Here is a 16,242-nt window from a genome sequence, read left to right on the forward strand (position 1 = left end):
GTGCAATTGCATGGTGGTAAGGCTTTCATTCGGGAGCCATGATGTCTAGATAACCACCCTATGCAGTGCGAGGGCAATGAAGTGGGAATGATCTTGGCCATCTACAAATTGGACGGTCTAGATCACCCAATGATGTGGGATCGTCGATCCCCGTCTCGGACACCCATGAGAGACAATGATAAAGGGGGAGATTCTATATTTGGCAAATCCTTAGAGAAGATCCGGTTTTATTATTTGTTTGGCCTCATCGGAACGACTGGAAGAAAGTTTACCCAGCGTTAGATATGACTTAGGCCCTAAGAACCCAACGGAAAGTGTAGGCAATGTATGAAGATGATGCACCAGTGGTGAAATTGCATGCCACGTGGACAGGAGTCTATCTTGCAGCCAGCGGAGCTTACCATCGGCACTTCTCTTCTCACTCCCTAACAGACCACTAGGAGGGGGGGCAAGTAGGTACGAGGTATTCTCCTCTCTCGCCCCACAAACCCAGCACACAGACACAAAGTCCTCGGAGTACACTATATTTTTGGGGCAATCTTCTGACGGGGAGCCCCGAGCCCGACAGCCACAGCCATGGCTGCAGCAGTCAAGCTCACTTCCTCTTCTGTGGCTTCTTCCCCCACCATGCAGCCCCTGTATCTGCGAACAGGTTTCCATGGTTCCTCTTTACCGTCCTCCTCCTTCTCGGCTACACCTGCTTCAACAGGTAGCAGCTACAAGCTGGTCGTGTGCATGGCTTCCTCCACAGATCAGCCGATAATCATAGGGCTTGCTGCAGACTCTGGATGTGGAAAGAGTACATTCATGCGGCGGTTGACGAGCGTCTTCGGGGGTGCTGCGTCCCCTCCCAAGGGGGGTAACCCAGACTCCAACACTCTGATCAGTGACACCACTACTGTGATATGCTTGGATGATTACCATTCTCTGGACCGCACCGGTCGAAAGCAGAAGGGTGTTACAGCGCTTGACCCTCGGGCGAACAACTTTGATCTCATGTATGAACAGGTGAAGGCGATTAAAGAAGGGAAGTCCATTGAGAAGCCCATCTACAACCATGTGACAGGCCTTTTGGATCCTCCGGAAACTATCCAGCCCCCCAAAATTTTTGTCATTGAGGGCCTGCATCCCATGTAAGTCATGTTTCTTCATTTTTAGTAATGAGCTGAAGATGCCTTAGGAGCTCTTATTGAGATGGTGTAAGGAATTGCATCACAGTTTATGTCATTCAATTCTCTGCTCGAGTATTTGTTTCCATTCTCGAGTTGAGGTCTTGAAAGCCTCAAAGTATTTCTGTGGATCGTGTTGTCTTATATCTCACAGGGACTTGCTATACATAATCAGAATTAATCCTTAGATGCTTTTCTACAGGTTTGATGCACGAGTTCGCGAGCTTTTAGATTTCAGCATCTACCTTGACATCAGTGATGAGGTGAAGTTTGCCTGGAAAATACAGGTAAGACTTAAATTCTTTTCTTTTGCTTTAATCCGGTGTGGCCAGTTTCTCTTCTGTGTGCATCGAAAATAAGCATAGGAGTTTATCATTTCTTTGTGATTATCTAGCGAGATATGGCTGAGCGAGGACACAGCCTTGAAAGTATAAAGGCGAGCATTTCGGCAAGGAAACCGGATTTTGATGCCTACATAGGTCCTGCCCCCCTTGATCTTCCTTGATGTTTTTAGTTGTCAGCACCTGATGGCTGTTTGTTTACTTCATCCTCATTGTTGAATTTCTTGGACACCTTCAGACCCTCAGAAGCAACATGCAGATGTTGTCATTCAAGTTCTACCTACTGAATTGATTCCTGACGACAATGAAGGCAAGATCTTGCGAGTGCGCATGATCATGAAAGACGGCGTCCCGAATTTCAATCCTGTGTACCTGTTTGATGAGGGCTCCACCATTTCATGGATTCCTTGTGGCCGGAAGCTCACATGCTCCTACCCTGGCATAAAATTTTCTTATGGTCCTGATGTGTACTACGACAACGAGGTAACTAGAAAATTTGTCCAGTATAATAGCATTGATATGGCTGATTGTGCACATTGTTTAGGATTTTCAGTAATTTCTAAAGAAATGTGCGTGTTCATGCGGGCATCAACAGGTTTCTGTTGTGGAAATGGACGGTCAGTTTGACAGGCTGGATGAGCTCATTTATGTTGAAAGCCATCTGAGCAACATCTCTACAAGGTTTTACGGGGAGATCACACAGCAAATGCTGAAACATGCGGACTTCCCGGGTAGCAACAATGGAACAGGCTTCTTCCAAACTATGGTGGGCTTGAAGATAAGGGAGGTATATGAAAAGCTCAGAGCCAAGGATTCACCTGCCTTGGCGTCAGCAGCGAGGGCCTAGGTGTCCAAGGCGGGCTTCTTCAATTTGTCGATGGTGCTTCTCTTGGGAGTGCTTTCCCTGTACATTTTTGTATGCTAGCTAGAGCCAAGTACTGAGCCTGCTCTGCGTCCTTCCTTAATGCCATTATTTTGGTTTTGGTTTACCTGGAGGAACGCCATATTAGGGGCCGAAGAGGGGCTCATGTTTCGTTGTTTTTACAGCTCTCAAGGAACTGCAATATTGTTTCTGACTTTAATCAATTTTTGTACGTGTAGTGGATAATTAATTAATTAATAGCAGAATTAATTAATTAATAGCAGTGTGGCAGGATGGCCCCATAAATATAGTAAAACTAAGCTTGAAAATATACAACTAGGTCAATATAGGTATAGTTGCTCACAAAGAACCTCCGTTCCTTCCATGCCACTCACGAGACCAGTCCTTAAAGAGATGCAAATGCAAAGACAAATTCGTTGCAAATGTATGGCCATACAAGGGCCTCCTCAAGAACAGCTTATGGTTCAAGAGAAACAAATCAAATGATGTGCCATACAAGGCTAGTCGACAAACATGAAATGCATGAGTGCTACTACATGCCAAGGTACAATGGAGATGTGTAGTATATATACCCATGGAGACACAAGGGCAACAACTCTTGAAGTGCCATGGATTTAGTTGGCCTTGCTTGCTAGTGTGTCGCAGCGTAGCAGTTCATGCCTTTCTCTCCACTGACTTTTACCTTCAAACGTCGATTTCTATCTCAATTTTGGGGACCTTTGCTCAGAGGGGGGAGGTAATTGTTTTGGGTTATCCCGATTTTCGAAAGTCACCTCCCCTCTTCATGTTGTCTGAGTGCAAGTTGCATGCGACTCAAATGTCTCTTCACTCACTTCTTACCACTTACAACCCCCCCCCCCCCCCCCCCCCCCCCCCCCCCCCCCCCCCCCCCCCCCCCCTCCCTCCCTCGCATTATGACCTTAGCAAGCCTTAATTTTTTTTGCTTTTTTAATTATTCAAGCTTAGTAGGCGCAATTATCTCCTATATATGTTTGTGCTGCACATGTAACTTTTAACAGTTTGGCAACTTGTGTGTAGCGGAAAATAGCATGAACATAGTGACTATTTCATTAGAACAGCCTCCTAATGAAAATAACATGAGTTTTTGGGTGGAGAGAGCAACAAAAGTTATAACACCTAGTTAGATAGCATGAACAATACTTCAAAAGAGAGAGAAATTAAGCAATTGACAACATTTGAGGACCGGATTTGCATGGAGCCGGTTCCCCCTCCAAAAGGCTTTTATTATGGTTTTTGCCATCAAGTGAGACATTTTACAATACAATTCTTTGGGTTTCATCAATACTAACTAGTGCACTGAAGATGGGAACTTCATGCACTAAGCAAAACACTTATCAAACACAACATGAATTCCCTCACGGTCTCAAATCCAAGACCTCATACACCTTCGAAGATGGTGAGAGCTAGCACGGTATGAGAGTAGATTGAGAGGAAGGAGGAGTATTCTTACGAGAAAGATGTACATCTCCTCACGTAATCACTCATATTAGTATAGCTTAACTTAGTAATTAGCATGGTAGAGGAGATGAGCATGCATTGAAGCTTGCCTCTTGGTTGGATTCGCTTAACCAAGCCAAGAGTTGTTGGTGTAGGCCTCCCTTCTCACAAGCTTGGAGTAGGTGGTAAGCTTTCCATTAAAGCTTGAGAAGGAGAGAGTCTTCTTTTCTTCACACATGAGATTGTGTGAATGTGTGTGTGATAATGCCTTGCAAAAATCAGCCCCCTCTCTCTCTTGGTCGACCCCTCTTGCTATTTGCTCATCCTCACACCTTGGACATACCCAGGCCTAGCCAATGAAAATTAAGCAGCATAAGTGTTAGCCTTTTGACATGTGTCCCCCTTTCCCCTTTTGTGAGAGCTTTAGGTAATTACTCTTGAAATTCAACTAAACACTCATTTGACCCCTTTGCCTCCTGGCCAATAAGAATCAGGCAAGCCATTGGGCTGTTGAATGCTCATTGGACCCCTTGGGAGACTGTCCAACAGTCTTCTAGAGAGCTTAATTCTTATTGGTTCTTTTATTAAGTGTTTTTTAAACTAATTAAACTAGATTTACTCTAGCTTAATTCTCATTAGTCCACCTCCAAGGCCATCCAATAGGAATTGAGTACACCTTGTGGACATCTGGGCTAGGGAGCTGACATGTGTCCCTCATTCCTTTTGTGTAAAGGGAGCTTGTGTGTGTGTGTGTATGTGTGTGAGTTTCTCTCTCATCTCCTACTTCTAGGGCTCGTCCCCTCCTATGTAGGGATGGTTGAAGTCTTTTGGGAAACACACAAAGCATCCAATTTTCCTAGGCTTTTGACCTTTAGACAGAACCTTTGAATTTTGGAAGTATTAATGGGCTGAACCTTAGGAGCTTTTTAAGCCCATTGGTGCACATTGCTCTTTTGCAGATGCCCCCCCTTTTGGATCCCTATTTTCCCTCCTTTGGATCCCTACTGTGGCCGGTCTGCTAGCTTAACCAATATTCTAATTTTTTCTCCCCTGGCACTTTCCCATATTAAGTGATCAGTTTAACATGAGAAATCATTTAGGAGAAATAAATATTGATTATTATGACATTAACTCTCTCTTGAAATCATAGTCATCCTCGACTATGGGGTAGAGAAGATAAAGCATATTCATTAGTCCTTTTTCTTAGCGGGTAGAGGATCCCTAAGCAAACCAGGTTGCTTCCCTCTATCAAACTTCGTTTTTTGGCAAACCACACATTTTGAAAAATACTCTTGTATGTTTTCTTTCATGGTAGGCCAATAGAAGTACATTTCTATCCCTCTTAGGCTAGCTTGAATCCCTCTATGCCCCACATATGGAGGAGCATGAGATTCATACATTACTTTCTCACGTAATGGGTTAGTAACCATAGCCTATTACCATAGAGAACAAAACCATCTTGTAGGGTAAATGGTTCCTCTTTCTTCCCTAGTGCAAGGGCTGACATCACAATTTTAAAATCGGGATCGATAGCGTACTCATCTATCATAGAAGATAGATCATTGAGTTGCTATAGAAACCGCATACATCCTTGGTCATCTTGAGAGTGCATCGGCTACTTGATTATGCTTGCCAGCAATGTGAGCAATTTGAAAATGAAATTGCAAAAGAAAATTTGCCCATCTCATTTGTTTGTCGGGGAGCTTGGTCTGTGTCATGAAGTACTTGAGTCTTTGTTGATGATCCGTCTGCAAAATGAAAGGAGTCCCCAATAATTAGTGCTTCCACGTGTCTAAGGCATGCAGAACTGCGAGGAGTTTCTTTTCATATATGCCTAGAGCTTGCTCAGAGGTTGAGCCTTCTACTTTCATAGGCTATGGCATGCCCTTCTTGGAGCAAAATAGCTCCAAGGCAATCACAACAAGCGTCACATTGGACCTCAAATGGCTTTGAGAGATCCGGTAGTGTAAGCACAGGTTGAGAGATAAGCTTCTCTTTAAGCTTTTCAAAAGCAGTGTTCTCCTTGGTAGACCATGCATACTTAACGTTCTTTTTTGTTAGGTCATGCAATGGTCCTACTATGAGTGAGAAGTTTTCTAAGAAGCATCTATAGTATGCACACATACCTATAAAGCTTCTTAATTCATGCAGATTCTTTGGATTAGGCCATGCTTTTATTACTTCTAACTTTGATGGATCCATTTGGATGCCATCTTTAGAGATAATATGACCTAAATATTGAATCTCTTGTAAGAAAAATTCACTTTTCTTTTGATTTATGTAAAGCTTATTCTCTCACAGAACTAGAAAAATTACCTGGAGGTGTTGTTTGTGTTAGTCCAAGGAATTGGAGTAGATGGTTATATCATCAAAGAACACTCCAATGTAACTGCGGAGAGGCCTAAAGAGCTTCTCCATCATGCGGTTGAATGTAGTTGGTGCATTGGTCAAGCCAAAAGGCATGACAATGAATTCGTAGAGACCAAACGTAGTACAAAATGCAGTCTTACAATGTCTTGATCCACTATCCCTTTTTTGGTGATAGCCACTTTTTAGGTCAATCCTACTGAAGTAGGTGGATCCTTGTAGCTTATCAAATAGATCTTCTACCCGCGGAATGGGAAACCTATTTTTGATAGTGATCCTATTTAGTGCTCTATAGTTGACACACATGCGATATGTGCCATCTTTCTTTTGCACTAATAAAACTGGTGAACAAAATGGAGATGAACTAGGCCTAACCATTCCTTTCTCAACCAACTCATGCACTTGCCACATAATTTCCTCTTGTTGAGCTTGAGAAACTCGATAAGGAGGTTTAATAGGCAGTGAGTTTCCTAGAAGAAGCTCAATTGCGTGGTCATCATCCCCTCGTTTTGGAGGCCATTCATTAGGGATGTTGTCAATGAAAACATCTTGGAATGCATTAAGGAAATTAGATAACCCTAGTTCTTATTTATTCCCTTTATTTTTATTTGACAAAACATTAGGTTCATTTTGAGAGTCTTGTACAAATATCATGTACATGGAAATAGAGCTCTTTATTGACTTATCAAAAGCTTGCTTATGTACAAGAGGTATAGTGTTACCTGACTCGTTAGCATATATGTACATGTCTTTGTCCGTGTACTTAAAGTAAATTTGCCTTTCACAGAACTTGATGTTGGCCGCCATGCAATCAAACCATGGTGCCCCTAGGATTACATCTCATGCTTAAGGGGAAATCCTCTTTGTCCACACAGTTTTGGACTGAGACTTCTTCTCCCTTGAAAGCACCATCGACTGGTAGGGTATCTCCCATCTCAAAGGCTTTAATGCCTAGCTGCCAACTCCGTCGATATGAAATTGTGAGTAGAGCCATTGTCGAAGAGAATAAAAGCATCATATTCTCTTACCTTTCTCCAAGCATGGCATAGAGGATAACCTTTGCGTCGAGCATCTTCTTCTTGAACTTCAACTATGGAAGCTCTAGGAGGTTCATTGCGTGTGTTCTTTTGTGGGCAAGCATGCCCTTGCTCCCCACATATGAAACAACGGTTATCCTTGCGATAACACTCTAGCTCTTCAGGAGAGAGTCTATTTTTGTCTTTGTAGACTCCCTTCTCCTTAGCTCTGTTGTTGTTGAAGTTGCCCTTGGGAGACTTTTGGACATGGTCCTTCCCCTTATGATCATTACAGTCTTTGCTTTCCATGGGCTTAAGATTTTTCTTAGCCCCTTGTTGGAAGTTGATTTGTGAAGCCACCATAGTATGGTGTATGATCGCTGAAATAGTGTGAGGCCTTTCGGAGTTGACATATCTTCAGATAAACCACACAAAATTGTTGTTTTTGCTCTCCAAAATCTCTCTTTTTGTAGACAATGGCTTTGAGATGTAAATCCCAAAACTTGTCTATGTATTTGTGGATTCGTAGGGAGAGAGCTTCAAGATTTTCCATTCGGTGATCATTTTGTCTTTGGCATCGCTAGCCAAAAACTGCTTCATAATGAAAGCTCTTAAATCTTTCCATGTTTGTGGAGCTTCACCGTTTGCTTGTAGGCTAGACCACCATTGCCTGGCAGACTTCTGCAGATACATGGCTACATGACATATCTTAGAGGACTCTGTGAGTCCCTCATCTCCGAATGTCGCATCAAATTGTTGAATAAAGGCCAAGACTTTGTCCGTAGCACCAAAAGTGCCATTGTAGGTAAGAAAAGAGATACTCTTTCCTCCCTCCTTAAACTGTTTGAGCTTGGACGACCTCTTCCAAACAGCATAGGATTTTCTATGGCCTCTCCTTTTGAGTTCTTTGGGAGCTACACCATCACTTCCTTCAAAAGAGGAGGCGGATGATGAAGATGGAGAAGAGGGTGACCTCTTTCTTGCCTTTTTATTCTCATACTTCCTTTCTTCCTTCTTTGAATTATGGTGAGAAGGACTATGTGATGGTCTTCTCCGTTTAGGGGGTGTTGGAGAGCATTGTGTCCACCGTCTTTGTGGTGCCATCTCCGTCGAGGTGGCGGGAGATTCACTTCTTTCTCGTTCTTTCGGAGGGGGCTCTACCATTGAGATTTGGGCTCTCCTTTGTGAGAGATTATTTTGATAAATCGGGAATATTGTAACTCCTATTCTCTCGGATAAACTCTGTAATTAATGAGCTGGAGCTACAAGCTTCCAGATTGTATCAATCTGTCATTACCCCAGCTTTGGTAGAACTCCAGATTATGAGTTTTGACCACCAAAAACCTTGGCTAAGATATAAAAGCCAATTTTTGTAAGTTTTTTATAAGTTTTGGATAATGAAATACACAGCGTGAGCTAACGGCGCTCACTTCTCTCCTTCTCGCGCTTCCTAGTCCCTCCCCAGTTGTCACATTGTAGTCGCATTTATTGCATTGCAACCGCAGGTAAGAGCTCTACGCATTGACGTAAGCAGTTCATAGTAATTCGTAGCTTTTGGCGTCGCCGACCCACGGCCTAATTTCATCATAACTAGGAATTTACACTTTCAAATAAAAAACTAAGCATAGGAGGGGTATTGGGGCATCATTGCTAAGCATATAAATGCATTTTGGGTCGAAAACAACTAGGTCAAAAATCCATTGCTATTAATAATCACGATTTTGGAACTTGACCTAAAGTGGGATTTGAGACCATAAGCATGTGTGCTTAGGTCTTATAAACATGTCCTAGAAGTTTTGTTACGTTTGGATGTCATTTGATGCTGTAACGGATGTGGTTTGTTTGCCGATGAGCGATTGGCTTTTGGTGATTTCAGTCACTTGAGTGTAGCTTGAGTTAGATGCGAGTTGTTAGTTAGTTATTTTCTAAGAGATTGACAACCTCTTGTAGCCTCTATGCACTCGTCAAGTCAGCTTCATCCCATGGATTGGCAAATTAATCGTGGTTCTCGCTAATACTGCAATAAGATAGGATGGTGAGGTTAGACATGAGTCCCACATTTGGTGCCGTTGTCGAGGATCGAAGAGACCTAAACTAGGAAAAAACACGAGCGTCTTATAAAGTTATCCTTTGAACTTCCTCTACGATCACCTAGAGTTCAAAACTTTCTTTTTAGAAATCACATAGCTTAAGATTGTCGTCTTTTGTTGTGTAGAGGTAGCTTGGAAGTAATCGTACTTGCTGAGTGCATTTAGAATTGTAGGATTGTAGAAATAGACTAGGATTTTGAGAATGATTGCTAGACAAGACAAGTCTTAAGATCAGTGCTCAGAAAACCATAAAAGACAAGAAAACGAGTGTTTGTGGACACTTTCCACAACCCCATTGCATGAGAATCTAGGAGTAGGGTAAGTAGAATCTGAGGTAGATTTCAAAACATTGCTCTCTTTGAAAGAATCAAGTGTGATTTGTTATTGGAAGTGGCAGAATTTCATGTCTACAGCTAGAAATAGCTCGAAAAAACTTGAAACCACTCAATCCGACTGGAGAGTAAGCTTAAAAGTTGTATGAACTAGTTGGTAAGCTCAAAGACACTTCGAAGTAAAAATTTAAAGAGTTGGCCAAAACTCAAATTATTTACTTTTTCTTGATATTTTAGACCAAATTAAGTTTTTACTTGATTCATAGGCTTAAAATGGCTCATATACAGACTGTCTTTGAAAAAATTGCAAAAAAGTGTTCATTTCAATCCTGGAGTTAATAATCACGATTATTAACTTTCTGCTCCAAATTGACCAAGGTTCATACCATTGACTCATTGCATGTGTACAAACAACTTCTGTAAAGACCCAAAAGGTTTGGATCACCAAACTGGCAAAAAACTCGGTAAAAACTAAAGTTTGTACTGACTTTTTGAATCTTGAGTGTAAATTGGAAAAAAATATGCCCAAACTTGCTGAAATTTGATTCATAGACTTATATTGATGTGATAAACATGTGTACATGCTCAGTTGACCAAAAAGATGCAAAAAGATGTCAGTTGTAAATAATCGCGATTATTTACATCTGCCCCATTTTTCAATTTTTTTGACCAAGTCAGCATACCACTAGTTTAACCATGTTGTCATAAGCCCACAAGCCGAATTTGGTAAGATTTTGATCATTGGATTGAAAATTGTGACCATTTGCAAAGTTAGTATGTAGACAGAAAATTGATGACCATTTGACAAAAAATTGTCCAAATTTGATGAAACTTGGCTAGTGACCTTAACTTGAGGTGCTTAACAGATCTGTGTTAAAGTTGGGGCAAAAAGTTGCAAAAAGATAGCTGGAATAAATAACCGCGATAATTTACATCTGCTTCAAAACTTGAGAAATTTGCACATTTGAGTATACCACAAGGTCAAGCATATCAAGTAGACCCCAAAAATCAATTTTGGTGAAATTTGGATCACAAAAGTGAGACTTAAGCCAGATTCTTGAAATCAGAGTCTGCGGACACAAAACAGTTGGTAAACTTATTTACTACTGCTACCCAGGGACATCAATTTTGACTTTTGAACTTATACAGTGTTAAGCCAACATAATACAAAGCCACCAGGCAATTTTGGGTTCAATCGGATCAATATTGGTACATGTTCACTCAGTTTCTAGGTTGAAGATTAAACCTTTGATTTTTTGCTAAAGTCAAATCTGAAAGTCAATTTTTTGACTCCCATAGCTCGATTTGAAGTGATACACAGAGACCAATCACGAAAGTTAGCAAAAACTCTACTGTCTTTATAGAAGAATAGCTAACTTAATCAAATTTGTACAGGAATCAGGTTGCAAATGAGGAATCAGTGCCTTGACAGAAAGTTGCAATCGAATCAAGTGGAAATTGATGACAAGCCAATCTAAAGGTTAGTACTCTATCCAGGGCTTCATAAGTCTGTATGAACCTTAGATCTAGTCGGGTACTAGGAAATTAGGGCATACTTAGAGAAACTTCCAGTCGAGAATCCACCAAAGAAAGTGTGAATCAAGGCAATTCCTTGCACACAATTCTTGAAGAAGTCTCAGACACTTTTTCAGATTCAACATCCGAAATGTCTTCTTACTCGACTCACTCGGAAACCGGAACGACAATGCGCTATAAGCATATACTCTCTTTTTACAAGACTAGGTGCCCAGGTTTACTTGGACCCTAACGAAGAGTATGCTATTCGCATTGATGACCATGGTATTGAGTTCAAAGAAGAGATTAGGGCAAACAAACAAGCAGAGACGAAACTCAGTATGTACAAGTCGAAAACCCTGATGTGGTAGACAAATGGGGGTTAGAAGTAAACACCATAATCCCAGATATGTCAGCAAAAGAAGGACCACTAACTTTAGAATTCGAGGGATACGATCAAGTAGATTTGAAGCCTTTGAAACGGCTTAGTACAGATAATCCTAGGATCGGAGTCTATTGTTGGGAAGATAAAAACATAAAAGATCTTTTGTGGACTTCGCATGCCAAACCAAGACAACTAACGGCCATGAACATCATCTATATCTTCAAGATCAAGGATAAGGGATCAGCGGACCTACCAACCTACCTGTTTAGGGATTGTTATAACAACAACTTTGTTATGATGACTCCTGAGGAAGTAGAACAAACCAAATACCAAGGGTATTCCATACGGGATTGGATATTGGGACAAGGACCAGAAACCATTCCAAGAGATGAACACCATGAGAGATCATCTGAGAGTAATGTGAAGAAACCAGAAACCACCTCATCACGTAGAAAACCAGATGACACTAAGGCCAGTCTAGGGCTACATGAGCGAGGAAGTTTGGTTAGATAACCTACCTCCTGATGTGAACATGGATGTACAATCCTTGTATGGGGATTATGGATCTGAAGCTTCAGTAATGTCAAAACCATTGACCTTGAAAACATTACCTTCTTACTTGGGAGATAACAAAGATGAATCCATAGTGTGTAAGACCAGTGGACCACTCAAGTAAAAAGAGCTGAACATACCTTAGAAGTAGACAACATTCATTCAATCATGTCTACACCCATCCAATGCACTCTTACCTTGGGAGGACTGTTAAAACTCAGACCATATTTATGGAATGATCTACAGAAAACCCTAGAGAAGGTGGGGATAACAGGGTTAATCTCAAAAAAATTGAGAAAATTGAAAAACAAAATGGACAACAAAGAGATTCGATCTGTTCCCATGAACAAAGTCGGAGAATATTATGAAGGGGAAGAAGGAAACACCACCCTCCCAGTGAAACACATTGAAACCATGGCGATATTGATAGTGGATCAGGCATAGCCATAGCCACGAAAGCAGTATGGGAATCTTGGGGACAACCAGCCATTAGACAAACTCAAATAAAATTGCAGTTGGCTGACGGACACATTGAGAGACCACTAGAGATGCTTGAGATAGTCAATTCCTGTGGAATTGAATATCAACACACCTTTGTCATAGTAGACTTTGGAAAAAAACTTAATTATGAAATCATATTGAGAAGACCTTTCATGTGACAGGTACAACTTATCCAAGATTGGTGAAACAATTATTTGTACTTGAAGCAAGTGGGATCTATAACGAGAGTAAATCTAAAAGATCACACTTATAGAGATGTCTTGAAAACACCCATACAAGAGTTTGATTCAGTCTCTTCGGATGAAACTAAGCTTCCATCCTGATTAAACAAGGACACTCCTATTTGGATGTGTGGAGCTTCAAAAAATGGAAGCTTAAGATGAGAAGAATGTATCCTATAAAGGGACTGCACAGACGAAGCCTATGTATCTGAACCCTTTCCAGAGCATTTGTTGAGCCATTTGAATGGACTCAAATTTTAGCGACCATGGATGTATGTGCAAATACGTCTATGCCTACTCAATTTGGCAATGAGGATGGCTACGACATAATTCCCATCCAAATGATTTCAATCCTCAACATTGAAGACAAAAATGAGGACCCAAGGACTTAATGAAATCTCAACAAGTCTTTTTAGACCTCTATTACGATGCAACTGATGAGTTAGATGAACACTTAGCAACCTTAAAAGGTTCGGGGTCAGAAAAAGAACATATGAGAGCTAAGCTACTCTTAAAAGGAGGGGAGAATAAAAAATTGACTTTCCAAACCAGAAATAGAGAAGACAAAAATGGTATAGACGAAGAAGAGACACCAGAAAGGTGAAAACATGGCCTATGCCATCAGTCTCCAGTAGAACACAATGCTTGATGTAGATATATACAAATGATTGTTTCAAGGACAAAATCACTGGCAGATATCCTTCAAACAAAAATTCAGAAATGTCTCAAACATCGAGAAAAACAAGGAAGGGTACTCAAGCAAACCCACAAGATAAGAAACCACTCATGACCCGAGTTGAATGGAAAAAGAAATATTAAGAGTTGAAAAAAGCTCTAAAGGAGATATATACGACTGAAATGGGAACCACGGAAGAGGACGGTAAGGATGTAATGAGTGTTCCATCCCATTACAAAAATATACTCTCCAAGATCGAAAAATCATAGTCGAACAACTTGTTAGGGAACTACGAAAACAGGGCGAGTCTTACAAAGGGCCTGAAAACGCTAAAAAGATAGACTTGGTTGAACCAGGAGAAGAGCCTACATCTGCTTACATTGCGAATGACCTAACAGAAGAAGAAGAAGAGCTCTTGCTGAGCTTGTTAAAGGAATACCGAGATATGTTTGCTTGGTCTTACAAGGATCTCAAGGGTGTTGATCCAAAAATCTGTCAACATACCATACCCATGAGAGATGATGCAAAACCAAGTAGACAAAGGCCATACACGTATAATGAAACATTTGCTAGGAAGATAAAAGAAGAGATTGAAAAAATAAAGGAAGCCGAATTCATTTACGAAATTGAACACACAGATTGGGTGTCTCTAATTGTGGTAGTACCCAAGAAGAAAGGAAACTTACGAGTGTGTGTTAATGTCAAAAAGGTGAACACAACTACCATTAGAGACAACTTTCCTCTTCCAATCACTGAGCATGTTTTAGAACGAGTTGCAAGAAAATAAGCTTACAGCTTCTTAGACGGCTTTTCGGGATACAATCAACTTTTGGTTGATCCAAAAGATCAGCATAAAACTGCTTTTGCAACAGAGTGGGGTATATTTTCCTATCGGGTTATGCCGTTTGGGTTAACTAATGCTCCAGCCACATTTCAAAGGTTGACGAGCCACGCTTTCAAAGAATATCTTAGAAAATTCTTAGAAGTGTATATGGAATCTATGCGTACATTCATCAATCCGGGTTGATCATTTTGAACACCTCAAAAAGATTTTTGAAAAATGTAGACTTTATAGGATTTGCTTAAATCCTGAAAAGTGCACATTCATGGGTGGACAAGGAAAAATTCTTGGACATATAGTGTCTAAAAATGGCATATCTATTGATCTTGAGAAGATTCATGCCAATGCTAATTTGTCTAGACCAACAAAAGTCAAGGGGGTACAAGCCTTCATGGGGCATTGTGGATATTACCGACGGTTCATCTACATGTACGCTATAATTTCAAAACCCATGTATAGCTTGATTAAACACTTTGAGTGGACCAAGGCATGTGAAGAATCCTTCATGAAGCTTAAGCAATCTCTCACCTCAGCTCCAATATTGAAAGCACCAGATTGGAATAAGATATTCCACGTACATGTAGATGCTTTCAATTTTGCTGTCGGTTGTATACTAGCTTAACCAGGAGACGGAAAAATTGACTTTCCTATTTCTTATGCTAGCCGACAACTGAACATGGAGGAAAAGAATTACATCACCTTGAAAGGGAAGGATTAGAAATGATCTATGCCATTAAAAAGTATAGACATTACCTATTAGCCAACAAGTTTGTGTTCTTTGTGGACCACCAAGCTTTGTTGTATTTGGTCAACAAGCCATGCAGCACAGGAAGAATAGTGAGATGGTTCATCATTCTTCTGAAATTTGATTTCATTATGGTTGTAAAAAAGGGCACTACACATCAACGAGCAGATCATTTGTCAAGGATTGTTTCAGTAGAATCACCTAAAGGGGTAGACTATGATCTACCAGATGCCTATTTGTTCTCCATGGAAATGATACCTCGATGGTCGAAAAACATTGTGTCATTGATGACAATAGTTCAAGTGGATTCACAAATACCATGATCAAATTAATCGAGCAATCGGCTATGTATCAAGGCTATGTATCAATTACTTACTGGTAGGCTATACAAAAGAAATCAAGACAGGATATTGTTGTTGTGCATTAATCCTAAAGAAAAAGAATAGTACCTAAGTCAAGCACATGTTACAATAGTAGGACTTCACTTTGCAGAAGACCAAACTATGGAACGAATCTTGAGACTTGGAGTATTTTGGCCGACTATGAGGAGCGATGTTCGATCTTTTGTAAAGGATTGCCCTCAATGTCAAAAACACACCCATACCTCGTGTAACATTGTTTCAAATGTCACATGTTCCTAAGTGGAGTAACTATCTAGTTACTTACTTATCAAGCCGAACATTTCCTGAGGATATGAGTAAACGCCGTCAAAGGGCAACTGAAACTGAAGCAAGAGACTATGCTCTTATTGGGAACCAATTGTATCGGAGAGGTAAAGATCAACATTTGCGTCTTTGTGCAAATGAAAACGAGTATATTCCGATTATAGAACAAGCACATTCTAGATTAGCTGGAGGTCACTTTTCTAGTGAGACCACCACAAGAGCAATCTTGATGGTAGGCATATGGTGGCCAACACTTTTTGCAGATGATGCTAAAGAATATGTTCGAAGGTGTGATACAAGCAAAAATGCCAACACGTGTAGATAGCATGCCCTTAAGACCAATGATGGGGGCTTAAGCTTTCGCAAAATGGGGTATAGATTTTGTTGGGCCAATACAGCCACCTGCTTATAGAACCCAAGCTCAATATATCATTGTAGCTATGGACTATTTGACCAAGTGGGCCGAGGCTAAAGCAACTCAAAAG

The 16,242-nt window shown here is 40.8% G+C and overlaps 1 protein-coding gene across 1 annotated transcript; it reads left to right on the forward strand.

Annotated features, from left to right (window-relative positions):
• Positions 1 to 430: 430 nt before the first annotated feature.
• On the forward strand, positions 431 to 2,592 carry LOC147449938 (phosphoribulokinase, chloroplastic-like). Its single transcript, XM_086522278.1, has 5 exons — positions 431 to 1,133; positions 1,372 to 1,456; positions 1,564 to 1,648; positions 1,749 to 1,993; positions 2,106 to 2,592. The coding sequence occupies exons 1-5, from the start codon at positions 577 to 579 to the stop codon at positions 2,355 to 2,357; spliced, it is 1,224 nt and encodes a 407-aa protein (XP_086378404.1). The 5' UTR covers positions 431 to 576; the 3' UTR covers positions 2,358 to 2,592.
• The last annotated feature ends 13,650 nt before the right edge of the window (positions 2,593 to 16,242 follow it).

This window comes from Adiantum capillus-veneris, chromosome 10 (genome assembly GCF_014529385.1).
Source record: "Adiantum capillus-veneris isolate H3 chromosome 10, ASM1452938v2, whole genome shotgun sequence".
NCBI lineage: Eukaryota > Viridiplantae > Streptophyta > Polypodiopsida > Polypodiales > Pteridaceae > Adiantum > Adiantum capillus-veneris.